We start from the raw sequence: 27,076 nt of genomic DNA, 5'->3' as shown, positions 1-27,076 counted from the left end.
GACTCCCGTCCCTGTCTTTGCTCTGCAGGTCCTGCTGTCCCTCGGAGCCACTGAGAAGCTGGCTGCGCTGGCCAGCGGCGACCCGCAGCCCGCTGGTGGCGGAAACCCCCGGCCACCTTCCGCTCGGCACTACGAGGAGCTCCTGCGCCTCCTCGTACCCCTGCGCAGCACCTGCGGGAGCGGCCCCCCGGATCCCGGCAAACCTGCTGCCCCCCGCCAGCGCTGAGGGCGCCGGGGCTCGGCCTGACGCTGCCTCCAGCGGGACGGGACAGGCGCTTTCTTCCTCTTCCTCTTCCTCCTCCTCGGGCTCCAGCCCCGACCTGCCGTCGCACCCCCTCGGTCCGCCCGAGGGGGACCCTGCCCGGCCAGCCTTCCCCGTGGGAAGCCGTTCCTGGAAAAGTCCCTGCAGCCCCCAAGACACCACCTCTTTCCAAGCGGCCTCCCGTGCCGTGCCGGCCCACCGGAACCTTCGCGCCTCCGCCTCGGGGCAGCCCCGCGGCGGGCGCCCGCGCGCGCCACGCCAGGCCGCCAGGGGGCGCCGCGGGAGGGGCAGCCCGCCGGCGCGGGGGCTGCTGGGAGGTGTAGTCACGTGGCGCCGCCGCCCCGGATCCCTATGGTAACGGCGGGGGGGTGCGGCGGCGCCGGGAGCAGCGGGGCCCGGGGGTGCCGGGCGGGCGGTGAGTACGGGAGGGGCGGGCCCGCGTATGCCTCCCCTTTAGGGAGCGTGGGCCCCTTGGTCCTCTCCGCTGCCTCCCTGGGCTTCCGGCCCTCCCTGCCCCGCCGCCGTGCCCCCGGCACCCGCCCGGCCCGGGCCCGAGGAGGTGCCTTGCCCAGCCTCGGGCCTGCCCGCGGGGGCTCGCCGCGGCCTCGCCCTCTGTCCCCTCGGGGCGCGCCGGGCTGTGCCCCGCGGGGCTGGGGAGACGGCGCGTGGGTGCGCGGCGGCGGCGGGGTGGGCTGGGGTCGGCCAGGCCGGCGTGACTGGGGCAGGTCGGAGCGTCTCGGTAGCGCCTTTGGCCTCAGAGACCTTCACCTGAAGAAACGAGAAACAGTGTGTGCCCTGGGCAAGCGCCAGGGAGGAAGAAGAGCTGGCTTCCTGCGAGCCACGGCCCCAGTGAGCCTCCGGTGGCACTTGGAGCCGCAGTGGGGATGGAGCGGGTCTTGACCGGACCCGAGTGGGGCGCTGGGGCCCAGCCTGGCTGTTAATCTTTCTGCCGGGGGCTTGGCTGCTCTGGTGGTGTAAAAAGGAGCCATTGGGTCTGAAAGGTGAACGGCAGAGGTGTGAGAAGAGTTGAGACGAGTCTGGAGTGTTTCCTGAATGCCTCCAGGGTCCAGCCTGGGAATGAATGGCACAGGAGTAGGGAAGCCCTGTGGTGCCGTGCCAGCCTGCGGTCTCCCTGCCCGGCTGGGCTGCTGGGTATCTCGTGGAGGCAGAGTTCAGCCCCACAGCTACACATCAGAACCCTCCTCCCTACATGACTCCCTGCAAAGTGGTTTCTCATTGCTGTGTGCTCCTCACTGAACGTGCCTGGGACATCTAGTGGCTCCTAGGCAGTTTGGGGGAATTAACAGCAAATTGTTGGTCTGATTACAGTTTTATCTAGTAGTTTTTCCTTGACTCTTACTGGATGTACCCAGCAGATAATGGTACTTGTCTGTCTTGCGTTGCTGTCTTGCTGCAGTCCTTAAGTTCTGTATTGGCAGGTTTTTATGACAGATCTGCCTCTCCTGCTCTTTGGTTGTGCCTGGGGCCCTTCTCAGCACAGCAGGGAGCACATTGCGAGGATGACACTGATGGGGGCCAAATGCCACCGGCCCCAGATAATTATGCCTGCATGGAGATGTTGTGTCACCGATGCAGGTCAGGCAGGGGCTTTGGCTGCCCTACTGGCCTGGCTGGGTGCCATTCCTTGGCATTTCCCAGGTTCCTTCTCTGCAGCAAGTCTGTGGGAGTTTTTGGCAGCTTCTTCCCAACTTGAATCTCTGTTTCTGCTCCACTCCTGAGCTCTGAGAGACTGCTGTATGGAGTGAGGTGGTTGCAGTGACTCCAGAAGAATCTTTCCCACCCCGGTCGAGACATGGAAGGATCCTCATCACATACTGAAGGACAGACCTGGGAACTTTTTCTTCCAGTTCCTGACATGTTTCAGGAAAAAAGGACAGACAAAGAATTGATGCGTTTTGAACTAATTAGGTAGTTCTTGTCTCCTTGCTATGTGTTGGTACTTTATACTTGTTCCATTCACCCCAAGTCTTCTGCCTTTATTTTATTTCTCTGCCAAAGGCTGAGAGTGTGGTCAGGCTACCTAAAACCAGACCAAGCTGTGCTGACCACCTGTCAGTTCCTGTGCTGGTGGCCAAGCTCTCCCCAGGTCTCACTGCATAATTCTCCTGTACCTTTTCTCCCATTGTGAAGCTCAGTTGAGACTGCTACCCCTTTGGTTCACTGTCTGCTTGGCTCTTCAGGAAGGTGCTTTAGACTTCCTTGCTGAAAGGCTGTAAAACACCCCATGCTTTAGCTGGTTGCTTTTAACCCAGGCTCATTTTCCTGCTCTAATTTATGCTGCAATACAACTCCTCCTGTAGCACGGAAGTTGAGGAAGTATGAATCGGGGATGGGAGCGAGGACGGGGACTTCCCTGCTTCCCTGCTGGGGAAACAGAGCTGGGCAGTCTGCTGTCAGTGTGTGGCAGGTTCCCTTCGGTGGCCTGGGGACTCTCAGGGTGGAAGAGCTGATATCCCTTAGTAACTATGGGGAGTCCATGCACTTGACCTTTCGCCCTTTGGTGAGGCACTCTCACTCTCTGGTCACAGCCAGGTCAGCCTGCCTGGGGCGAGCACAGAGGCAGCCCTTTATTTTAGATGTCTCTGGTGCGCTCTCTCCATGGCAAAGCTGTGGCCCTGGATTTTCTGCCTAGCCACGCTGGAGTCCCTCACCTGATCTGACACTGTGCTCCCATGCCCTGAGAGTGGTCTGAAAGTCGTGAACTTGAATGTGTGAGCCTTCAGTCCTCAGCACAGCCTGTGTGTGTGTGGAGGGAGGCATTTTCTGCCTCGCAGAGCGAGACAGTTACTGGATTCCAGCTCTCCCGTGGCTTGGTCCAGTGCCCTGCTGCCCGTAAGGTCTGCCTCCCTCCTTGCCACCCTGGAAACAGAGGTGTGCACTAGAGCTGCCCTGCTCTTCTTGCAGGGTAGCACTCTGCTTAATTAAAGGATCATTTTGGGTAGCCATGCACTTCTCATGCCTTCTCTGTTCAGTGCAGAGTGGAGTTCAGCACCACAGCTGTTGAATTGAAATGACTAGCCCCAGCACAAATGCCAGGCACAAATGTAATCCCGGGAGGCAGGTGGAATTTGCTGACGCATCCCCATGGTGGGTGGTTTCTCACTGGTATCTTTCTGACCTGAGTGGCCAAGCAAAAGCTTGCAGTCTTGATTAAAAGAGAAACTGGCTGTCATCCTGTGCCTCCAGTTTTGTACCCAAAACCTAGTGCTACAGGACAATACTAGAGCTGAGAGAGAGCAGCAACGCTTAACTGTGTGGCAAAGCAGCACACCAGGCTGTTGGTCCCATTGCTGCTGGCATTTCTGTGGTGGCTGAGCTGTCTTGTCCTCATAGACTCCTTCTGATGGCCAGCAGGACCCTCTGCTCTTCGGCTTGAACTTGTGGGTAGCCTTGGGTGCTCCTTTGCCTCCTTGTGTGACTGCACTTGAGGCCTCTTGTTTCCTGGATCTGATGTAGGTGAGGGTTGTTTCCATGCTGTTGAAACCCGAGAGTTTATATCTAGCTACCAGGTGTAAGAGCAGCTTTAGGTGCTCTCAGTCAGTTGGTTTCAGATCAATGTGCTTGATCTTGTTGAAAGTTTTTACATTTTTGTAAGGGGTACAAACCCTTATTTTGAAATATCTGATTGAAGTATATTGATTTTAAAACCTGTTTATTTTGTTAACTTGCTTATTCAAGCTTTAATCGAAAGCCCCAGAACTGCAAGTGAGGAACTTGGTGTGAACTCAGGTCTCATTTAGAAAAAGATGTTATCCTTTCTATTCATAAAGAACAGAAATTGCGCCCTGCAACGGCACAGAAAACAATAGCAAATCACAGTTGTCTGACACACACGCACACACCCCCTTTGTGACTTTGGGCTGCATGAGGCTGATGGTACTTTATCAGGTCGGCTAGCAGCTCATACATTTGCAAGCTCTTGTTATTTTAAGTGTGTCACCACAGCTGCATTTAAAATAATCTCTCCAGCCAAACTCACATGATGGAGGGATGATGTGCACACCTGGGCTCTTACTCTCTTATCCTTTCCTGTTAGAAACGGGTCTGTGAGGAGCTGCTGTGCTGCTGTTGAAGGAGCACATGCTGCAGGGAGGCTCAGGCTGGAGGAAGGGACTTCTGCTGATGCTCACTGGGGTATGCATGGTGGCCTTACGTGCCTGTGATGTGACATTTATAAAGGCTGTGGCAGTGCTCCAGCTGACGTCCTGAAGCTTGTGAGCAGGCTGTGTGATAATAAAAGGTGCTAGCAAAATAATTGTGAGTGCAGCTGTAGCGTCACTCCAACAGTGACAGCTTTGGCCTCTATATCGTGTGTAAGTAAGTCCAAGCCAAAATCCATTGATTACTAGTAATGATGTTTGTGTTTGACTTGCAGTGTGAACAGTTCACCCTGGGCTTTTCCCAGCTCATGTTTCTACAATAAAATTTCCAAGTGTAGTTTTATTACTGTTGTGACCAGCAGAATGGACTCCTGCTCCTTTCCCATATGGTAGAACTAGGGCAGAGCTAGGGATTGCGTCAAGCTGTGACCTTCCTCCACCCCAAAACAGACCGAGTTAAATGTAAAAGGGAAACTTCCCTACTGGTAACCTTGGGGCAGGTCACTTGGTTCATGGCCAGAGGCTCAGGGGCACGGCAGCTGCTGTCCTGTTGTGCCCACAACCTGGCATATGGAGGTGCCTTCATCTCTGCCGGTTCTCCTGGATGTTCAGCCGCTGCTTTGCTGAGCTGCCCTTGCAGGGAGGACAGGAGCTGGTTTGCAGGCAGATATCAGAGGTGGCTGTAGTGGCATGCAGGAGGTGGGACAGGAATGTGGATGGGGGGAAGGACAGGCAGTATAAGCTGCTGCTGCCAGTCTGGATGCGTCCTGACCTGCCCTATGCAGGGGCACGTTCTTACTTTCATCTTTGCTGCCACTATCTGTGAGCTCCTCTCTCCACAGGGAAACAGCAGTGGTTACTAGCCATCGACTGGCACAGTCCTTGTCTGGAAGCTGTACGAAAGGCCCTGCTGCTTCCTTCTGCAGCCACTGCTTCCAGTGCACCCCTGTTCTGTACTGGCTCAGCTGCTTCTGCGGCTCCATGGCAAAACTGTTCCGGAGAGGGGCAAGTAGCACATTCTCCCTTTGGCACTGCAGGGCTGGGGTCTGGCCCCGGCTGAGCAGGCACTGGCAGCTAATGCTGTGCTGTGGCCAGACCTCCAGCCTGGCAGCCATGACTGCTGGCAGTACCCCCATGTCTGTCCTGGTCGTGTCTGTGCCACCATTGTTACTTACTGCAGAGCAGGGTCACACAGGGCTTCTGCTGGCCTACTCATGCCTGTGTCTAAGCCAGCTGTAGGATTTGTGTCCCTTGCTAGAGCTTCATTAGTCCAAATCACTTTTATTTTTATAGCTGGATGATCCACTGATAGCTGTAAAGCCAGGTGGAGATGAGGCAAAGGTGGCTTTCACTGCAGGCTGGTTTTGCAAGGTCACTCGCAGTGGGGCGAGAGCACTGGCAATGGCCAAGCCGGCAGCACGCATGGTGATGCTGCAGTGAGAGTCCCCTCTAGGCAGGGATGTTGGGGACATTCACCTCCTTGTATTTTTATTTTGCTTTTTCACATCTGCGTTTGCTGGTGTGCTAGGGTCACTTTGTGGTTTGAGCACGCTTGCAACCTGGGTACATCTGAGGGGATGGTGTGTGGAAGCCAAGCTTTGCTCACTTGTTTACTGGGAGAAACTTGGGCTGGGCAGCGGTGGCAGGTGAGCCACAGCCTCTTCACTCTGTGCTGATAGCTCTGAATGTCACAACACAGCCAGGTTTGCTGCTGGGCACAGGTTGGGTGGTAATCAGGTAGCATGGTACAGTTTGGTTGTGTATGGTGCATGGAATTCCCTTCCCTGGGGCTTGGAGCTCACAGAGGGAAGGAGCCACCCCCCGTCTTTGGGAGTGCTCAGTGTGACTGTACAAGTGCTAACATGTAGTGCAGCCATTGGGCATGGAGTGGACTGACCCCTTCCATGCTTGTTTGCAGAGTTTGGCAGGGCAGCAGCTCTCCTTGAGGACGTACAGCTCCTAAGGGATCCTGTGTGGGATGTTCCCACCTTGTACAGCCTCTGTTTGGGATGCTGTTGCCCTGATGAGTGCTGGAGACTGGAGCCTGATTCACAGGCTGAGGAGGCAGAGTGTAGGTCTGTGTGGGTGTTGGTCTGTCTGACCCAGTCCTGTGGTGGGTGTGAGCTGCTGTCGTGGTGCTACAGAGCCACGCTGGGGACGCCTAGCTACACTTTAAGTGCTGCAGCAGAGGCTGCATTTTCAGGTGAGAAAGCAGTGTGAATGTGTATTGCAGGAAAACAGAGTCATGGTTGATACTCTGCTTACCCTTCTTTTTGTACCTTTTTTTTTTTTTTTTTTTTTTAAACATGCAAGCTCGTGAGAGCTGGAAGGTAGAAGAGCCAGCCAGTCAGGCTGCTTGGGATACAAATTCCTATCATGTCCGTATCCAGGGGCCCTCCAGGCATGTGTTAAAGCAAGACAAATACCTGGCACATGGTTTGTTTTCTTTTTACTTTCTGCCCAGGCAAGAGGATCTTACAGGTGCAATAGTTCATTTTAGGAGGATTCAGGACACCTATGTCTGCAGCTCTGTGGTCTGCCAGTTGCTCCTTGCAAGAGACTTTTCTGTAGGACTGCAATGAGGAGGAATGTGTATGTGCAGTACTGCCAGTCTCTGCTGGAAACCAAGATGTTAATGTTAGAACAGCCCTGTGTTTGCTGCTTGCTACCTTCTCACTCCTGAGTTCTTTAGGATGCCCTCAGCCCTTGCTGAGCTTTTCTATGAGGTTACAAAAGCGAGAAACACGTTGCTTTTAAAAGGAAGGACTGAGGTTCTTACCTAGTTTTGTGACCTTGGAAGCTGAAGCTTTAAGGAGTGGGGAGAAGAAAAAGAAGCAGACATTTTGGGGCTTGCACTGGAGTCGGCAGAGCTGGTAGTGGAGTGCACTGTGTGGTTTAGAGACATAGACCCATGGGAATGGGCTCTGGCTGCTGTGCTGGATCCAAGGTGGGCAGGCAGGTGGCCTTTCCTTGCAGCTGGGGCTGCTGCCCCCCGGCCCTGGCTGGCACCCCTGCCCATTTGCAGGGTACAAGCTTTCCTGTGGACAGCACTTTTCCCAGGGCCCTCTCTTAAGCTGTCCTTCGCATCCTCTGGTTTCAGACAAGATGCCAGCTCTTCTTTTGAATTGGTCCCAGGAGACTCTCGGGGATCTTAGCAGATGGAGATGCAGATTTTCATCCTGCAGGAAAGCAATTTGCCCTGCTCCCCTCCTGTTGTAGTGGGCTGGGTACTTAGTCCTGCCACAGTAACGGCACCTTTCATGCTGTCATCTTCTTTCAGGTCAGTAAAGATGCTGCTGTAGGTGACTTGACTCGCCCGTGCCTCATGTGCTATGGGTCTACATGGCCTCTGCAGGACCGGAATGTGCTAATCTGGGCCCCAAACAGGAGAAGAGTGTTGAGCTCAAGTCAGGCACCCTTCTGGCAGGGAGAGCTCAGTCTCACCAGGCCTGGCACCTTGCTCAGCAGCAGGCAAAGCCCATCTGGAATTTAGAGAAGTATGTGAGTGCTTTCCAGGATCACAGCCTGCTGCCCTCAGGGATCCCTCTGCAGCAATCCTGCTTCTTGTGCCCACCATCGCTATGCCATGCACACCCTGCTGAAGACACCCTCACGAACCTGCCCTTGGCCCAGCCCTGCCTGGACCTGGGTGGGAGTGCTCTGCTCTACCGACACTCCTGCCTCAGACCCAAGCCCTACGGGTTTCCTTTCCGAAGCCTTCCAGACACTAGTTTTGCCACAGGAAGAGTGATGTCTTCCTTGCTGATGGAGCCCTGCCGGCTGCCTGCGCTGGTGGAGGAGCACTCTGGGACTGGTATCAAAGGCTCTGCCCTCAGCTCAGGTCAGCAGGCTTCCAGCTCCTGTAGACCGGTGCCCAATAACAACTCCTTCCTACAGCCAAGCAGTGCTAAAGTGCCTTTGCTGCAGTCACTGGAGATCAAGAAGGTAAAAAACACCCACAGTTTCCCCACTGCCTCGTGGCCCCACTCCAGGGATGATGAAGGCATCTCCTCCAGGAACTTCATCAGTGGAGCAGTGAAAAGCAATGACCTTGTGTTGGAGCAAACCACAGTCTCCTCCCTCAGCCTTGTGCCCAGCAGTGCGATCCTCAGGAAGGACTGTTTGCAGGAGGACACTGAGAGGCGAGCGTGCCGCTTAAAAGAGAAGGAGGCAGAGATCAGCCTCACAGAGGCCGTGCAGCAGCTGGCCGGACAGACTGCCACATGCAACAGCTTTGGATGCGAAGTTGAAAGCTCCGGCCCTACAAATGCAGGCAGCCTGTCCAACTGGAACGGCAGGTGGAGGCAGCCCGTCATAGCACAGGTCACCCGGAAAGAAACCATCACTCCTCTGAACTTGGAGCTGAGTAGCCATCGCCTTAACAGCAACTCGAGCCTTATAGGCACTGATGGTGCCGTTGTCCGTACTGAGTGTATCAGTGTCCCTCACTTGGCCTCGCGTGCTGGCTCTCCCAACTGCGACGCTGACTGCCGGCTTGTGAGCATGCTGAGCCCGTGTGGTGAGGACTGGGTAGTAAGACCAGAGCCTCCACACCTTGCCACCGTCTCTGAAGTGACAACTCAAATATCCACTATCCAACTGGAGAAAGAGGAGAAATGGACCCAGGCTGTGCTCCCGGGAAAGCTTGAGTGAGTAGAGCCAGGAGGAGCGAGGCTGTGGTGAGCTGGGCTGGCTGCTGTGTTGGGAGTGTTGGGAGAGGATGCGCTGTGGGCACTACGGTGGTGGCTGTAAGGGTAACCATGGGCTGTGTCCCTGAGCAAAATCCATCTACGGCATCCTGGTGTGGGGGGGAGCCTTCCTGTCACCCCAAGCTTGATGCAGGCACGAAGGCTGGCTGCGAGCCCTTCCATCTTCTCCTTCAGCCACAGCATGTAATTGCTGAGTGGCATTTCTAGCTCGCTTCCCACACAGTCACAGGGCCCTGCCTGCTGTGGCAGGCTCTGTGTGTATGTTGGGTGAAGCCTGCTGTCAAGCCAGGCCCAGCAAGGCTTTCCTGGGCAGAGGCATGGGTTCTTTAAGGAATGTGGAGCCAATGTAGGACAGAGAGGGTGGAAGGACATGGAGCTCCTGCTCTTGTGCTGGGAGAGGGTGTCCTTGTGCCTCTTTCTTTCTGGCTGCTCTGGAAAAATGTTCCCTCTCAAGGTGTCCTGGGGCCTCTCCATCTTGCTAGCTTGGGATAAGCGCTTGTACATCAGCACTGGGGAGGGCAGTGCTGTCACTCCCCTGCCCGTGTTATCTCATGCTGCCTTGTGGGCTTCTGGGTCTTTTGGCCCTGGAAAGCACATGCCACTCCTTCTGACATCATGTCCTTTATCCCAGTGTCACTGCTGAGCATTTGCCACTGGAGCTGAGCCATCCCCAGGATGAAGTGGAGGAAGAACTTCCTGATGGCCTGGATGAGAGCTGCAGTCAGGAGGATGATGAGGACAGTGAGTGCTGGTTCCCCTGGGAAGACTGCCCTGAGGTGGGGAGTGTGTGGGCTGTGTGGGACCTGGGGTTGAGCACAGCTGTCCTCCTGTCTTACATTCGTGCTGTCATTTCAGGATGACCTAGAGATTGGGCTGAATCCAAAAGCAATGTAACAGCAAGGAGGAACTGCATGGGTTCCTCTGGGGAGCAGGTTTGGGTTTACCACTGTCCTGCACTAAAACTTACCCATCTCTTCTTCTCTGTGCAGGGCTGTCAGTTCCCCTCCCTGCCCTTTTATGCCACCAGTTAGTGGGCAAAACCCAGGATCCAAGGGTTCAGGGCAGCTGGGAAGGGTTTGTCACCTGGAGCATTTCTTTTTAGTCTTCCCTTACTAACTCTGTGTGTGTTCACAACACATGGAGACAACACTTGCGTCTGTCCCCTCCTGCAGGTGACTCTGATGCTTCCTCTGTGGCTGGTGTGTCATCTGTGACTTTTGTATCCAGGTTAGTAGCTGTAAATAGTGCATTGAACTTGGCGTCTTCATCCAAACTTGTCTGTCTTTGCCCTCCCTGGTGACAGAGGAGAGCTGTACCATGTATGGGAATGGAGCGAAGGTAGTAAACAGGCTCCCCAACCAAAATGAGCTTCCTTGCTACCCTGCAGACCAAAGTTACCTCTCTTGCTACAGATAGTAGCCTGCAAAGTGCTGAGGGTGCATTCATCACAGCAAAACAGGGGTCTTAATTTCACTGCCACTGCCAGTTGCTGGGTTAGGTTTACTGGAATAAATGGTGCTCTTGCAGTGTTTGCCTTGCAGATGAAGCAGAGTGGAGGCGTCTGGGGCCAGAGACTGCAAAAGCTCCTTGGGGTGTTGTGACTCAGCATTGCATCCTAGGGACAAGTCCTGGATCATGGGTTTTTCTTGAGCTGTTGGAAGGAGGTTTCTTCTGGGGAGGATTGGTCAGCTTGTGGTGGTCTGAGCCCTGCCTCTTTGACTCCTGGCAGGCCTTTGTGGGACCTGGTTTTGCCCATCCAGCAATGGCAGCTGGTCCTTGCAGCTGTGCTGCCCCTTGCACAAGGGCTGCCTTGGGCTTTGCTGTCTGCTTTCTTGCTGCTTTCTATCATGCCACAACTCACCTGGGAGATGAGGAAGGCATCCTGCAAGCAAGTGTTGAACCTAGGGGTGCTGCAGAGCTCTGGGTATGCACATGTGGTGTGAAAGTCCTGTAGAGGTGACATAAATTGGACCAGAAGCTGTTGCTGGCAGGATGTGGCTGGTTGGCCTCTCAGGGCAGATGGGGGGAAGTGATGCTGGGGCCAAATGCTTCCTGCAGCAGGGAGAGAAGCATGTTGGCCACTTGTGTGGGCTGTGTGTTGGGCTGGCCTTGAAGCCTTTGCAGCTTCTCCTGCCTTCAGATGTTGCAGGCAAAACCAGTTTTATGCCAGGGAATGCTAATGAATATAGTTTATTGCCAGTTAACAAACTTTTAGTTACCAATTCTGGTATTGAAAAAAACCCCATGTATATACAAGGACTCAGGGAAAAACACCTCTTCTCCCCCTGTCCTGGTCTCCAACCCCCTTGCTACGCTCAGTCTCTTCAGAGAGGCAAGGGGTTGCTTGGGAGATTAGGGTCAATGTATTGTGTTTCCTTTTCTTTTGCTGCTCTTTGTTCCGTAGTGGATTGCTCTGGTATGGCTTTTTCCACTGGCTACAGTGGCATATATTTGAATATATGTTCATATTAAACTCTACTTTTAGTGTCATCGCAACCTTAATAGATACGTTATAAATTCTACCCTTCCTCCCAGGTGTTAGAGATTGCTGTGTTAAGGCGGAATGCTTACAGCTGGTAAAACTCCAGCCCTCTTCTCTGTAATACACCAAAACCAAGAGGTTTACAACAGCTGAATCATATATGCATTACAGCCTCCACCCCTTGTTCCTATGGACTAGGTTATAGGGTTTGTCACATAACAAATGCTACCCCTTGCCCCTGCAAAATACAACACCCACAGGGGTTACAACACTTATATGTGCAATCATTACAAGCTTGCCGCCTCATCACTGCAGACTGGGTTACTGACCTTAGTGCCCATTGCTTGCACCACATTGCAACGATGCAAATTCCCAACACCAGGATCAAGGCTCCTTTCAGCTTCCCCCTTCCTCCCTGTGCTACCTTTCACCCTTAGCCAACTGCCTACTGCTTCATTTCTCCTAGGAACTGCACTGAGTGCCTGACCCAGCCCACTGAGGCTCAGGAGAAAGTCCTCAAACCAGCTCTTGTCTGCAGTTTATTCCCTAATGTGCCTCCAACTATCTACTTCGGTACTCGGGATGAGAGAGGTGAGCCAGGGTCCGTGGCTGTGCAGGGTGAGAGCAACCAGCTCATTATTAGCAAGGGCTGGAGTAAAATGATGGCTGGGGCATGACTCAGGCTGCCACCAAACGTTTCAGTGTCTTGGATCTTCCCCAGCTGTGGTGTCTTCTGCTCTGTGCTAGTTCTGCAAAGGGGGTATGCACCCTCCTCCGCAGGCCTGGTGCCTGTGCAGCAAACCAGCAAAATTTCCCTGGGTGCAGCTGTAGAAAATCTGCGTATTGTGCTTGTTTTCCTTCTGTCCTTATCTTTTTGTCCTCCTAGTGGAAAAGCTGCCTTGGGAACAGAGGAAGCTGCTGCGATGGAAAATGTGCACAGTCACACCAAACATAGTGAAGCAAACCGTTGGCAGGTCCCACTTCAGAATCAGCAAAAGTAAGTTGTGGGAGGCTGGCAGCATCTGACACGTTGTGTCCTCTGTCACCTGCAGCCCATCGGCATGAGAAGGCACACTGCCTGTGAAAAGCAGAGCAGGAGCGATTCAGGCTTAGCACTGCAGAATGCAGCAGAATGCCTGTCTGCCCGCCTGCCCTGTGATATCCAGGCTCTGTGGGTCCTGGCAGGGCCTGATCTCCCTCTTGGCTTGTCACTGGCATGGACTACGAGTCCATGGCTTGTCAGGAGCTGAGGCAGCACGTGGGGCAGCAGAGCTGTGCTCTGGCTTGTTTGAGCTGTACCTCTAGATGGTGCTGCCACTCTAAGGAGGCTGGCACTCGTCTGGTGCCAACCCCAACACTGCTGTCCCTTGTCCCCATGTGCTGAGGAAGAAGCCATTCTCTCTGACCATAGCCAGAGAGTTCTCGGGATTGGGATCTTATTGCTGAAGAGATGTGTAGCAGAGGGCTGGGGCTGGGGAAGCACTGAGCATTTGCAGCTATGATCCATACCCTGGAGTGTGATCTCTCAGCAGTATTTACAGGACTTCTGTGTATATCAGGAGACCTGTCTCCAGACCATTTTGGGGCTGTAATGGGGCACACAGGGCAGAGCAAGACCTAGGAAGTCTTGAAATCCTACATCTCTCTGAAGCGCAGTGCTGATTAGCCAACTGCTTCATTCACCTGTTGTAAAGAAGGGAAGTCAGGGTGTTGGGGGATTAAAGCCATCCTTTGACCCTGCACCTGCCCAGATCCCTGCAACAATCATGTTTGCAAGGACATGACCCATCTGGTTAAGTGGATCCTGCTCACAGCCCTTGGTTTGGCAGCTTCACAGTACCCAGTATGAGTCCTTTGTGCTAGTGCTGTGCAGCATCCCGGGCATACTTCTGCTGGCTCCAGGAGATGGGGTGCTGGTGGATTGAGAGAGCTTTGTGGGTAGTGGTTTACTCTGTCATGGATTTTTCTGTTTTTATTGCAGAAAGCAATGACTGGCTGGGTTGCTGGGGCCACCACATGAAATCCCCCAGCTTCAGAGCCATCAGAGAGCACCAGAAGGTAGGGCACGTTTTGGGCTGACCTTCTTCATGTGCATGGAGAGCATGTTTGGAGCAGTTTGGGTGCCCCTCTATTCAGGGGCAGGTGTTTGCTGTGCAGACTGTCCCTGCAGCGTCCCTCCCAGAGCATGGCAACTAGCATTCCTGTGCCGGGAGATGAGTCCAGGAGACAGGCGCAGCTGGGTGAGCATCCCCACTGTGAGGGTGGCTCTTGCACAGACTGAGGCTGTAGCCATCACACATACCTGTTTGTTCTAGAGAACCATGATGTTCCAAACTCCTTGGTCTTGAGGCAGCATCCAGGTTTGGAAGCTAGCAGCCTCCAGCCCTGTTCCTATCCTGCTGTGGGGTCTTTCTGTCCCCAGTGCTTGTGTTGCACGGGCAGGACTCTGGCATACAGTGTAGAAGCAAGTGGGAAACAGCTGAGGTGGAGGATTGTGCCAGAGGAAGCTCAAAAGCTGGGGGGCTAGTGCCCTGTAGCTGCTCAGACTTCAGAAGGGATGAGGTGGCAGCTGCTGGCTTTGTAGCTGGTGTGGGTTACCGTGTGGGTGTTTGTCCCTGCAGAGCTTCAGGAGCAGGTGGGTCTTGTCTTGGTGCAGTCCTGAGAGGGGAGCAAAGAGCATTACCCTGCACTGTATTCAGAAAGGTTATATCCTCTGGCCAGGGAACAGCAAGGGGTGGACAGGGAGGCAGGGAAGCAGGAAGATCTCACCAGCATCTGAGTTCCTTTTCAGCTAAACCACTTCCCTGGTTCATTTCAAATTGGGAGGAAGGACCGTCTGTGGCGCAACCTGTTGAAGATGCAGGCTCGCTGTGGGAAGAAGGAGTTTAACTTCTTCCCCCAGTCCTTCATCCTGCCCCAGGACATCAAATTACTCAGGAAAGCATGGGAGGAAGGAGCTAGCTGCCAGAAATGGATTGTAAAACCAGTAAGTCCAAAGCAGAGCTCAATCTTCTGTCCCATTGTAGCTGCAGGAAGAAGATCTGATCCTTTCTTGTTTGCATTTTGTAGCCAGCATCAGCAAGAGGCATTGGTATCCAGGTCATCCACAAATGGAGCCAGCTTCCCAAAAGGAGACCGCTGCTGGTACAGAGGTGAGTGACGGACTTGACACAGCCTGGGATCTCCTAGTGTCTAGTCTCTCTGGCCAGGTCTGGGCCACTGCCACCATGTGGCAGAGCAGAAGCACCTGATCTACATCTGGAAGCTTACCGACTGCCTGGGTGTAATGCTGCTGCTGGAAGTCAGGCCCTGTCAGCTGCAACTGGGCTTACTGGAGTGCTGCTGTCTCTGTGTAGAGTTTTGAGGTCTTGGGTACAAACTGGCTCCATGGGCTTTTTGGAGCTTCTGGCAGGTGATCAGCTTCAGCTCTGCTGTGATCCAGCTTCTACTGCTTCGTACTCTGGTGTTTAGCATCTTTGGAGGCAAACAAACCTTATCCAGTGGCCACAGGCCCAGTGGGAAGAGGTGACAATTGTGAAAGATTTTTTCTTACCCAAGTTAGAATGAGTCAGTAAAAGCCTGTCTGTGTGGATGTTGGTCAAAGAGATTTCTTGAAATAACAGATTTTCAGAATCTCCTTCCCCTTCTGCAGAAAAATTCAATAGCTCATCTTGCATTGAGGCTGCTTTCTGGGAAGGTTCTTGTGAGGGCAGGAAAACTGTCTGGTGTTTGGCAGACGGGGAACTGTTGTGTTGGCTTGTCTCTTCTCCCTGTCTGCTTCCCATGCAAAGTGATACGCTTTCCTATAGAACATGATGAAGTTCTGGTGTGACTAATCAAATGATTTGGATTAAAATTGCCAACTGTTTCTGCTCACTGAATCAAACCATCTGTGGCTCAGTGCGTGTCTTAGATGTTCCTGAATATTGTGATCAGTCTTGTGGGTGTGGAGAAGCTACCGTGCCTTAGAGCTGGAGAAAATGTCTTCAAAATGGAACTGAGCTGAAAGAAATATAGCTTGTATCTCTGCAGGATCTCCCCTTGCATGGGAGACCTTTTTTCTCTCTTATTTTGACTGTGATGCACTTAACATGGAAATGCTGTGCAAAAGGGCTTCTGCATTGATCCCTGGTTTTGCCAAGCCTTCTGAGGTGGGGGCTAGAGATGTTCCTGCACACATAAATCATAACCCTCCTCCGGTGCTTGCTTCCCTCTGCAGATATCTGCACAAACCCTACCTCATCGGCGGAAAGAAGTTTGACCTGAGGATCTACGTTTATGTCACCTGCTACGATCCCCTCAGGGTCTACCTGTTCAAGGATGGATTGGTTCGCTTTGCTAGCTGCAAGTAGGTTGCGAGGGAGAGAAGTGCTGGGGGGCTGTCTCAGTGCTGAGGCATGTGTGGCTGTGGTACCTGCCTGGGCTGGAGCAGGGAGGGAGTCATCCTGTATACAGTAATGCTTAAAGCTGTAGCTTACTTGCTTAAGGAGCAATCTGGAAGCGCACGGGGTCACTGCAGGTGACGGTGTTGAAAGAGAATGTGAGAGGATGCTTCATTCATCCACCTTTCCCAAGACAAGAGCAGTTCTTGAAACATGTTGTCTGTGCTTCATACTGCATAAGAGCTGGCATACCAGAAACTGAGATGTTTCTTCCAGTTTGGGCTATATTGCCTTGGGCTGTTGCAGTTCCATCAGTGCTTTTGCTTACTTCTTTTTTTTTTTTTTCTTCCCTCTGGTCTTTTTGTAAGGACATGCTCTGAGGGTGGGATTGCATCCCACTGCCCCAAGGCAGCCTGTTCTGTGTCTTATGCTTTGTCCCATCAGCTTTGGGCCCATGGGGAGAGATTGCTCCAGGTGGCCTGGGAAAGAGAGGCAGTAGGGCTGATGGGTGGCTGAGAGTGGTGTGAGAAAAGAACAGTTTCTGCCTGCCCCATGGGCCTGGGGGCAGCCAGTTCAAGCTCAGATTGTTTGTGCTCTTATTGCTTCCTCCAGGTACTCCTCCTCGATGAAGAGCCTCAGCAATAAGTTTGTGCATTTGACCAACTACAGTGTGAACAAGAAGAACACAAAGTACAAGTCCAACTCGGATGAGACTGCTTGTCAGGGACACAAATGGTAGGTATCACTTTTAGGGCACAAGGCAGCTCTTTCTACTCCCCATTAAGTCATCCTTTTTTCACTATTCCTACCCAAAACTTGAAGGTGCTTCCTGTATCGTCTGCTCCCCCTTGGAGAAACTGGAAGAGCAGAGTGATTTTAGCATAGGTTAGTGTCAATGGAATCTGGACCATCTCCCGGGCTTGTGATTCATCCTGTCGGCTGCTGCTTGGGCTGTGGTTGCTGTTCATCCTGCCTGTGTCTGTCCCATTCCCTGCTTCCAATGCTGCTCTCATCTGTGCTCATTCATCCCCTTGCCCGATTGCAGGGGCAGTGGGATGTGGTGAAAGCAGAATCTAATTTTTTGCTGTTAAAACTTGAATGGGTAATTATGATGCTTAAATTGGCTAGATGGGAGCTTCTGCCCATCTCACTCTTGACTTCCCTGTGGAGGCAGAGAAAAGTACGGTCCTGGTGCAAAACTGATAATTTATGTGTTGCTAGGTGTGAATAGGAGCAGCGGTGCCATTTCTAGGCATTTGGGAGGAGGGCTGCAGTCTTGCAGGAGTTCCTGTTCGCTGCTGTTCCATGGGTGGACTGATCCAAGGCCCCAGGCACTTGTCTCTGATTCCACAGTGGTGTTTAAACTCTTAAAAATAGTGCAGGATAGAGTTCTCAATTCATGGGCCTGAGCAGGGCTATTTCACTTCAAAGGGAGCTGCAAAAGGTGGTTTGCTGTGGTAGGATTGCTTTCTCAGACCTGTACCTGCTGCACAGTGGTCTGTTCCTCCACTGGGACTTTGAGAAGGGTCTGCTGTCCTCCAGCAGTTTAAATCCCACAGAGGTGGGATTGTGTGGCTTTTTGATACCACCATGCAAGTCAAAGCTAGCTGCTCCCACATTAGAGATGAGAGTGGCTGTAATATACTCCATCTCGTATGCAGGAAGCATGACCTTTGGATTCCTGGCCATTAGCCACACAGTCTCACTTGAGCAACATCTGAGCATCCTTGGCTCAGTGTCAGGGTTACTTGCAGCACTTAGTGTGGTGTGGGAAACTCCTGTAAAAGCTGGGATGCTCCCCCCTACCATCTTGTTCTCCACATTTTTTAAAAATCCACATACCCCACCCCAAGCCTCGGTGAAATGGCTCTAGCTAAAAGATTTATGGGACTCTTGCTGGATTCCTGCATTCCTGCTGAGCTGCTTTGCAGTGCTGCCGGGGAAGGCCTGCAGGAAGGGGAGGTTTGCTGAGGACACAGAGTGGGAGGGAAGAGAAGACCTGGGCCTGAGTTCCCTTGCTCATGTGCTAATTTGGGACCTATTATTCCAGTGCTGGGACAAGTCTGTGACAGATTTATGTTCCCAGTACCTTGGGCCTACAAGACCAGGGGCCAGGCTGGGGAGGGTAGCAACCAGTAGCTGAGGGGTCTGAAGATAAGCAGAAAAGGATGGCTGTGCCAGGGAAGAGCTTTGTCAAGGCTCCTCTCTGCTGCTTTCACTCCCCTGGCAGGACTGAGCAGTAAGGGACTACAGAGCTACCTCCTTTGCTTTCTCTCTCCCAGGGCACTCAAAGCTCTCTGGAGTTACCTGACGCAGAAGGGAGTTAATAGTGAAGCCATCTGGGAGAAGATTAAGGACATCGTTATCAAAACCATCATTGCGTGAGTCCCGGCACCCCTTGCTCTGTTCCTGGCTGTGGGGTACACCCTGGCCCTCCAGTCCGCTCTCAGCCCAGTCCTTTTGCTTTTAATCTAAATGCTGCCACTGCTGTTGGCTTCAGTATTTCTCTCTGGATCCTTCCTTTTCATCCTGTTACTTAAGCTCATGCTGCAGTAGCTTCAATGGGTACGTAGACCTTATGTTTTCTGGGTCTACCTGCAGTGCAGGGGAGGAGGCCAGGAGGGTGCAGTGTAACTCACACTTAGCCCAACTTGCCATCTGTTCCCGTGCTTGGCCAGGGTGCCCGAGAAAAAAGGTCCCCTGGTGCAGGATGGATATTGTGTTCGGAGGTGGATCCTGCCCGACAGAGCAGGGATGCTCAGGATGCAATGCTGTATCCATGCGCAGTGCAGCAGCAGCGGCTCACAGGCCTGCATGGTCTCTCAGCCCACCTGATCCCACAGCATGTGGTTGCATACACTTTCAGAACCAGTAGCATGTGCTTTGAGCAGCCAGAGCTCTGCTGTCTGACTGTTGGAAATGTGCATTTTTTTCCTTGGCTTGCAGATCTGAGCCCTACGTGAACAGCCTGGTGAAGATGTATGTGCGGCGGCCGTATTGTTGCCATGAGCTGTTTGGGTTTGACATCATGCTGGATGAAAACCTCAAGCCCTGGATCTTAGAGGTCAACATTTCCCCAAGGTAAAGCAGATTCTGAGCCACAGCAGACTGGATAATGGCCTTTCTTTTACCACAAAATGAATTTGGCTTGTGATGTCTCCTGCACCCTGTGCTGAAAGACTGTGGGCTTTGAAGCCTCCCTCTCCAGATTGCAGGAATCAAAGTCCTCCCTGTCTGTGAAAGCAACATCCATCTGCAGCTCAGAAAGCTTCGCTGGGCATGCTCCAGTTAGAGCCAGGGAAGAGTACGTTAAAAAAGGAAGGCCAAGGAGGGATGTGTCATGTGGGGAATGGGTGATGGCAGAGATTTCTTCTTTGTGTGGGCAGACGTGATCAGCAGCTCCACTGTCTCATGTGCTGTTCCTTGCTTGCTGATGGCACGCGGCTGCGTGGTGTCAGCTATGCAGGCAGGGCTGGGAGCTGCAGTGTACCTGAGCACAGCCACTCCTGCCTGCGAGAGAGAATGGGCATGAGCTGGATGCAGAGCCGTGGTCCCACACAGGGCTCTGAGGATGGGTTTGCTGGTTCCCTGCAAATCTGGGAAGAGGTGGATAAATGAACCACTTCTGGTGGGGAGCCCCCCTTCAAAGAGCTGTTGTCAGGATTTTTCTCTCAATGTCTCATGTCTGTCTGTAATGAGGTGAGGGACAGGCTGTGTTTTGTATTTCGGTCAGTATTAATCCAGGGAGTGATCCTGGGGCCATGGGGCTCGGCACCTCCATTCTGGGACTCAGACTTCTGTGATGCTTCCTCTCCCACAGTCTCCATTCCAGCTCCCCACTGGACGTGAGCATCAAAGGCCAGATGATTCGGGATCTCCTCAACCTCGCTGGCTTTGTTCTGCCCAGCATGGACAGCATGGCCTCAAGACCACAGACAAGAAGTGGCTCTACCTGCAGGTCAGCCCCCTTCTCTGCCAGAGAGGCAGGCTTTTGTCTTGGAGGATTTAATCTGGGGGCTGCTTGCAGTCCAGCAAATGCTGGTTTCTATGTCGTTGAGAGCCTTTGCTGGCTGGTCCTCAGCTATGGGTCTGAGGGACTTGCATCATTGCCTGGGTATCCGATTCCTGTGGTCTCTTCAGGGCAGAAGGATTTATGCCCTTTCTGCAGGTCCATAGTTGGAAGTGAGGCCAGCATAATTTGTGCTTACTCTTTGGTTAGTAGAGTCGTGTTCTCTCCTTCCCGCTGCCAGCACTAAGGCAATGCTGAGCTGCACTGCCTCTCTGTTTGCTTAGAGGGCTGGCTGGCTGTGTTGGGGCTGGAGCTGGTTTCCCTCTACCCTAGGACTGATGTGCTGCTGCTTTGAGCAAGAGGAGCACCTGTTGTTTTGCAAAGGCTGGAGTGATCTATCTGTTCCTTAGGCAGGAATGTAGGTGCCAGAGGTTGTAGACCTATGGATAGGAGTGTGCACAGTCTTACCTGGCAGCTAACATGACTGTTTCTTACATAAGGCTAATTCCTGGGCATGTGTTAACCCAGGCCCCTGCTCCTTCTGTGTTTCACCACTGCTTGGGCTTATACTGTTTTCAGACCTGATGGTAGGGGAAACCAGTCCCATTCCCAGCAGCAGAGCGGCTGCTGGCTGTATGTCACTGCTTGTCAAACTGTACAAAAGGCCAGGATTTCCTGTGACATATGGAGCTGGAACTGAGGTCATTTAGAGAGTTCTTGGATGTTGCAGGAGGAAGTTGTTGATCTGTGAGTTCTCTCCTTCCTTGTATACTGGCAGTACCAAGTACTCATACTCCCAGCCCTGTGGTTACAGTTAGGAAGCTGTGTTGTGAGCGGGATGTAAGCATAAGATCCCACCAGGCTTCCAGTGCTGTGAATTGTGTCATGGTGTGTCTTTGGCCCTCTTGAATCCTATGTGGATGTGAGGTGATGGTTCACCTATTGGACAAAGGAATGCTGAAATGCCTTGGCAAGGAGCTGGCAGGGCCCTCCCCGTTCCCCTGCCCATATACTTCCTGGGTCCTGTGCTGATGCACAAGGCTGTGGGTGCATCACTGATCTTGGAACTAGTGACATCCTCGGAGAAAGTGTTCTCTCCTCCATGGCATCTTCCTGAGTGTGTCACCGCTCTCACAGAAGTTGCTGGGAGCAGCTTTGCCATGACAGGACATTGTCTTCTCTGCCTAAATGCTCTACTACCTCTTCTTGTGTCCTCAGTCTGGGCAGTGATTTGAAGGAGAAGCCCAAGCCAGCATCTGAGCATTTCATAGCAGAGAAGATGAAGAAGGCCTATTACTTGACGCAGAAGACACCTGACCAGGTATGACACAATCTCCGATGCTTGCGCTATCCTGCCAAGCCACTGTCCCAACCAGTCCCACCTATCACTTGTCCCTCTCCAGGTTGTACTCTGGAGCTGGGGACAGACAGATGATGGAGTACTTGGGCTCCCGTGGGTTACAAGACAGCTGGTCAGAAATAAATCAGTTTGCTTAAGCCACTGCTGCACTGGCTCATCTTTACATTAAAATAGGCATGTGTGGAGGGGCACGTTACCTACCGGTCCCCAAACAGGGTCTGAGCTCCCACTGGAGCACTGGAACACTGCCTGTTCCTCCTTGTGTCTCTGTGCAGCTCTGGTAGCCTTTGCCTGCTGACCCCGTGCAGGTTAGCAGGGATGCTTGTCTTGTGTGCCACCTGGCAGTGTCTATAAGAGAGGTTGGGCTGCAGAACTGGGGATCTCCTCAGCTCTGTGTTGCATTGATGTCACCACTGAGCTTAGAATTCTTCCTTTTCCATGTGGCCTGTGTCCCAGAGATCTCAAAGATCTCAGACACATGAAGACCTATGCCTGAGAGACTTTGAGGAGTGGGGAGGTGGGAAGGAGAACTGACAAAATGCAGTTCACTTCTCCCTGACCCTGGATTGCTCTTCTCTGCAGGATTTTTATTCTTCTGTCTTGGACGTCCTGACCCCAGATGATGTTCGGATCCTGGTGGAGACAGAGGATGAGTATTCCCGACGTGGGCAGTTCGAGCGGGTGTTCCCCACCCACATCTCCATGCGGTACCTGCGCTTCTTCGAGCAGCCTCGTTACTTCAACATCCTGGTGACCCAGTGGGAGCTCAAATACTACCTGAATAAACACAAAGGTAACTGCCATCCGAGAGTCAGGCGCAGTCACCTGAGTCACACAGGCTGCCTGCTGGCGGTCGTGGGAGACTTCTGAGCTATGCCTGTTGAGGGGGAGCTGCCTGCCTGCACACTCACCATAGGAAATGTGTTACCCTCCCAGACTGTTTCAAATGTCACAAAAAGCTAATTCTGAGTTGGTCAGAGGTGCTGACTGTTCTGGTAAACGCAGCACGAGCACTTCTGGGTGCCCTGGGGCTGAAGCAGGCTGGGATTCTTCCATCACCCTGTAGCTCTGGCCTCTTATAGCATTCCTCTGCCCCCTTTTGAGGAACAGCTGGAGTCACTGGGCTTTGCTCCTCACAGGTGATCTGTGAAGTGAAGGAAAAATTGGGCCTATTCCCTGGTCTCCTGCTGCTTTCTAATTGATGAAAAACTGCCAGTGTGCACACAGAGGAATTTTTCCTGAACACTAAAACTCTATCTATCATTTCCACCTTTCCAGGACACAACTCTATTTTAATAAAAAGCACGCTTTAATGAGGCATAGCTGGGCTGGACCATTTCCTTCTCACCCAGGGCTGTCTCTATCAGGGCAGCAGTAGAGGCTACTTAGAAGAGAGAACCAGTGAGATCTAGTGAGAAGGGTTAGTGAACGTAAAAACCTGTGGCTCAGGGCTCTCCATCCAGCATCTGATCTAGCCAGAGAGGCTCCTGCAGGAACTGGCCCTCCACTGAGACAACTGTATGTGTGCTGCTAGCCTGGCTGTCATGCAGAGAAAAAACAAAACACTTTTGTCACTTTTCACTGGTGTTAAAGCAAGTATCAAAGGGGTTGGTAACAGTCTTTCACAGAGAGACAGTAACCTCATAGCCCTCTCCAGCTGCGCTGTCGGCATGTGTCATCCTTTGACTCGCTAATACCTTTGCTGGATGCTCTCCTGTCAGCTGGAGAAAGATTCTGTCATCATCTGCACTGAAGTGCTGCCCTGAACTTTCCCACTCAAGCCAGGGTCCTGGTTTGGTGCTTCAGCTTCCCTGAAGTAGCCCAGCAAGCAGATTTGCTCTGTCCTCTCATTACTCTTCACCTCTGAGCAAAAACCAAATTTCCCAGCCCCCTCCTATTCACATATGTTCCATGCAGCCCTCCTCTCTCCCTGGCCAGCAAGGTGCAAAGCCCAGGCTGGTGCACAGAGCCAGGACAGGGCTGCCGAGCTGCCTTGCTCCCCTCAGCCCCCAGTACGTGGGGCTTTTTTCCCAAGGTCCTGGGGCTTGCTGAAAGGTCACTGAGGAGCAGAGTTTGTTGGACAGCAAGGATTCCTCCTATAACCAGGTCTGGTATCATATAGCGAACCACAGTAACCCCAGCTGGACAGCATCAAGTTCCTGGCCATTGCTCTGCTGGTTCTTAAATCTCAAGGCACCTTATCTTGTGCTATGGCTCTAGGGCTCTTAAAAAAGAAAACAGGAAGGGAGCAATCCTAGATTTCCCAGAAATACTGGGAATATTTCTGGGCCAGCAAAAAGCAAGAAGCTTGGCTGCACTCGGGACAGCTAGCAGGAGGCCTTGGAGTAAGTGGAGCCAGTTCAGTGCAGTCAGACACATGGCTGTGCTTCAAGGTGACCTCCCTGTGCTCTGAAGCAGCGTGTCTTGTGTGTGGCTGGAGGAATGGTTGCTTTCAGTCGCACCACCGGCGAGCTTGGTCGATGCCAGCCTCACCCTCTGACAGGAATCAAGACCAGGTCTCGGCCCACGTCAAGCTCCAGATGGATCCATGCAGGGAGGAGATGATGCGCTGGGATGCTGCAGCTGATCGTTACTGTGCAAGGAGGAGGTTGCCTGAGCTGCCCTCCTCTGGGAAAGGGGACAGTAGCAGCAAAGCTGCTCTACATTTGCACTGTAGGAACTTTCACCAGTGCAGCCCAAATCAGGCGCTGCTGTTGGCAGGCACCTGGCTCAGGGGGACAGCCAGTCTGGTCTAATTCGGCAAATCCCATGTTGCCCCAGTTTCCCTGCTTAGCTGAGCGTGCTGCATGGTGCGTCTGGCTCCCTGGGAGGAAGGCAGGCACTGCGGCAGCTCACATGCTGGCACTCGCTCCAGTGTTTGCTCATACAAAGGTTGAACGCCCTTGGTTTACTCCGTGTTTGCTGGGGCTCAGGCACGTGTTCAAGTAGTTATTGCATAGCATGTACTTCATGGTCAGTTCACTCTGTGCAGCATATTTGTGTGCTGCAAGCTGGGAAGACTTAACTCTCTGCAAACCTGGTTATTCATTCTTGCTTCTTTTCTGTCGCTTCCCAGGTTTGGAGCTACTGAAGAACTGGTGTGTCAAAGGGTACCTCACTGGGGCAGGGGTGGATTTGGCGCAGATGGTGCGTATGGCTGTGGGTGAGCTAGGGGAGAGGTGGGTGGTTGCCTGGGCAGAGTTAGGCAGAGCAGCTGCTTATTCTGTTTCCTGTGGTTCCTGCCCTACCTGTTTGCCCTCTCCTTCCCTCTCTGTCAAGGCCTTCAGGAGTCTGGAAAAACCCACACTTCTCTGTCTCCCACCAACATAAAGTCCACCCAGTATATCAGATCTGCAGGTATTTTGCATCTGAATATTCTTGGGTGGACTGGGCACAGCCCTACGTATTTGGTACCTGGCCTGCCCTTTATTCCTCTCTGTGAGGGAGCCATCTCTGTCTGTCACTCCTGTGCCTCACAGCAGGCTGATCCATTAAAAGAAACCCGCTCTTCGACCTCAAGATGCTCTGCTCCCACTTACAGCAGAGGGATTCATTAAGCAGAGAGCAAAGACTGCTCTGTTTGCTGTTCTGGGAACAGTCTGGTGGCAGTGACGCTGCACAGCAATGTGAGGCAGTTCAAGCTGAAGCACACTAGGGCAGCCTACGGCAGAGCACAGCAGGCTTGAGGGATTTTTGCCACGACTTAAATAGCCATGTTGTTGTCTTTCTCTCCTCCTGCAGTGGTCATTGCCAAAATCTTTCTTCCTCCAGAGGAGCAGTGTTCAGTCAAATGGCTTCAGCAAACTGGAAATGGGCAGACTGGGGTGAGTTTGCACTGGCTGTGACACGTATGATGTTCGCTGCATGGCTTTAGTACTGGTGTCCTGAGAAAGAACTGGCAGCAGGGAAAGCAACTTCATGTAAGGGGAGAGGAACAGGTTGGCTTGCAGGCTCTGAAGCCAGTCATCGCTCTCTGGAGAGCTTCTGGTGGGGCTGGCATGATGTCTACGCAATGGGGTGTGTGTCCTTGGCACTGTACAGCCAGCTTGGATGGGAATGAGGCCTGGAATAGCTGAACTGGGTGATGTGTGGGGTTGTCATGCTCAGGACATGCTGACAAGATGTTTCTCACTGAGACCTGCACCACTTTGATGTGGCTAGCAGTGAGCAGAGGCTCTCAGCTGCAGCATGGGGCTGGAGGAGCAGTGTCACCTCCAGGTCTGCTGCACTCTGCCAGCTTCCCTGGGCAAAGCTGGGCTGCAAGATGGGTGCTGCTGGCCCCGACAGCTTCCTGCAGAGTGGTGGAGGATGGGGGTTCATCTAGGTGAGCCTAAGTGGAAAGCAGGCACACCCCTGGTCTCTGATGTTAAGGGAAGGGGCATCCCTGCTCCTGTGCCCAGACCAAGGGTCCTCAAACTACGTTCCGCGGGCTGGATACGGCCCCCCAGGGTCCTCAATCCGGCCCCCGGTATTTACAGAACCCCCCCGCCGGGGGTTGCAGGGGGAAACCGAGCAGCCGCAGATGACTGCCTGCCACTTCATCCGCGCGCCGGCCCCCTGTTTAAAAAGTTTGAGGACCCCTGGCCCAGACCATGGTGGAGCTGGATTTATGTGCAGGCAGGGAGATCAAGCTGTGACCCTGATGTCCCGTCAATGTCTTGGATGTCTTTTGGGGTGAGTGCTGCTGCCTGGGATGGGAAATGGAGTAGGTGAGCGTGGCAGCCCTGTCTCTCAAGTCTGTGTATGATACTGCAGATGAGTGTTGGTTGCACCATGGACCTTTTTGATCCTTTCTCACTGTCCCTAAGAAGTATGGGGTCTCCTTTCTCCTGCAGCACACTCCTCCCTTTAGCTGGTGAGGACCTCACAAGATGCCTGGAGCCCAGCCCTACTCAGAGCTTACCTCTCAACAAGTGTACTGGTGGAGCTGATCAGAAACCTGCGGGCTGCCTCTCAGACACTGCCCTGGTGATTTGACCAGGCAGCTGCCGTCCCTCCCCAGGGACACCTCAACCTACCTCAAAGGAAGACAGGAGCTGGCTCCAGAGAGCAAGGACTGTGGGAGCCCACTGTGCTGCATACTTGCTTGTGGGGTTGTTTTTAGAGTGATGTCTTACTTGGCAAAGAGGAGAGCTGTGTGACTTCCATTTTTAAAACAAATGGCAAAGCCTGGGGAAGTGGGGTTTGGCCTTTGTCCTAGACTGCTCTGAAAGCTCGATGTGGTGGTTTCTTTGCTGGGGGAGTGTGGGAGCTGTCTGAGCTTGGAGTCAGCCTGGCCTTCCTGTCCCCGAGCAGCATGGGCTGAACCCTTGCTCACCTCTGTCTCCTTCTGCTTGTCCTGAGCCACCTGGAGCTGAGTCTGCTTCTGCCCTGCCGCAGCCTGGCCCCTGGAGAAAACTGCCCAGCCACCACCCTGCTCCTCGGGAAGGAACAGGGCTTGGGGCTTTCAGCTGACCCCTTTCATCCTTTCTGAATGCCTGTGCCAACATCCTGCCCTTCCCGAGACTCGGGGCGTGGGGGGGAACCTCGGGTGTGCATATAACTGCACGAGAAAGACCTACCAGTGTAGCTCCGGTTTGTTGTGGGGACAGTAGGGCTGCTGGGGAGGGAGCATCCTCTTGAGGCTATCTGCTCTCCTGGGTGACCTGCACCATGCATGCAGGGACTGCAGGCTGGTGCTCTTCTGGGCTCTGCTCTCTATTTTCCCTTTGTTTCTCAAGGATTTCTATTAAAGTTTGACACTCAGCTGCT

General features: G+C 53.1%; 2 protein-coding genes across 4 annotated transcripts in view; both read left to right on the top strand.

The window, feature by feature from the left end:
* Positions 1-4,726, top strand: part of STK36 (serine/threonine kinase 36) — a 16,711-nt gene extending 11,985 nt beyond the window's left edge. The window contains exon 26 of the mRNA XM_055812204.1: positions 29-4,726. Within this exon, the coding sequence (XP_055668179.1) occupies positions 29-226 (198 nt within the window). The 3' untranslated portion in view covers positions 227-4,726. The remainder of the gene's footprint in view (positions 1-28) is intronic.
* TTLL4 (tubulin tyrosine ligase like 4) lies at positions 313-27,076 on the top strand. 3 transcript variants are annotated; one of them, XM_055812206.1, is made up of 19 exons: positions 313-616; positions 7,664-9,032; positions 9,724-9,833; positions 10,265-10,319; positions 12,041-12,165; positions 12,461-12,571; positions 13,556-13,632; positions 14,366-14,560; positions 14,644-14,726; positions 15,794-15,922; positions 16,569-16,691; positions 18,239-18,337; positions 18,903-19,037; positions 19,777-19,914; positions 21,184-21,286; positions 21,908-22,118; positions 24,402-24,472; positions 25,067-25,149; positions 26,161-27,076. In XM_055812206.1, the coding sequence occupies exons 2-19, from the start codon at positions 7,726-7,728 to the stop codon at positions 26,300-26,302; spliced, it is 3,297 nt and encodes a 1,098-aa protein (XP_055668181.1). In that variant the 5' UTR covers positions 313-616; positions 7,664-7,725; the 3' UTR covers positions 26,303-27,076. The 3 variants fall into 3 exon arrangements, with proteins under 3 accessions (XP_055668181.1, XP_055668180.1, XP_027638118.1); XM_055812205.1 differs by having other exon boundaries at positions 313-677; XM_027782317.2 differs by lacking the exon at positions 313-616 and adding an exon at positions 4,385-6,586.

The sequence above is a fragment of the Falco peregrinus genome, chromosome 8, assembly GCF_023634155.1.
Source record: "Falco peregrinus isolate bFalPer1 chromosome 8, bFalPer1.pri, whole genome shotgun sequence".
NCBI classification, from domain to species: domain Eukaryota; kingdom Metazoa; phylum Chordata; class Aves; order Falconiformes; family Falconidae; genus Falco; species Falco peregrinus.
Note: the sequence above shows the minus strand (reverse complement) of the source record. Positions and strands in the feature narration are given on the sequence as shown.

Excerpts from the sequence above, each read along its gene's own strand:
- TTLL4 (XM_055812206.1), top strand. The coding sequence starts at position 7,726 with ATGGCCTCTGCAGGACCGGAATGTGCTAATCTGGGCCCCAAACAGGAG. Across the intron at positions 9,834-10,264 it reads TCAGGAGGATGATGAGGACA|GTGACTCTGATGCTTCCTCT; the intron begins GTGAGTGCTGGT and ends CCCCTCCTGCAG. Across the intron at positions 18,338-18,902 it reads GTTATCAAAACCATCATTGC|ATCTGAGCCCTACGTGAACA; the intron begins GTGAGTCCCGGC and ends CTTGGCTTGCAG.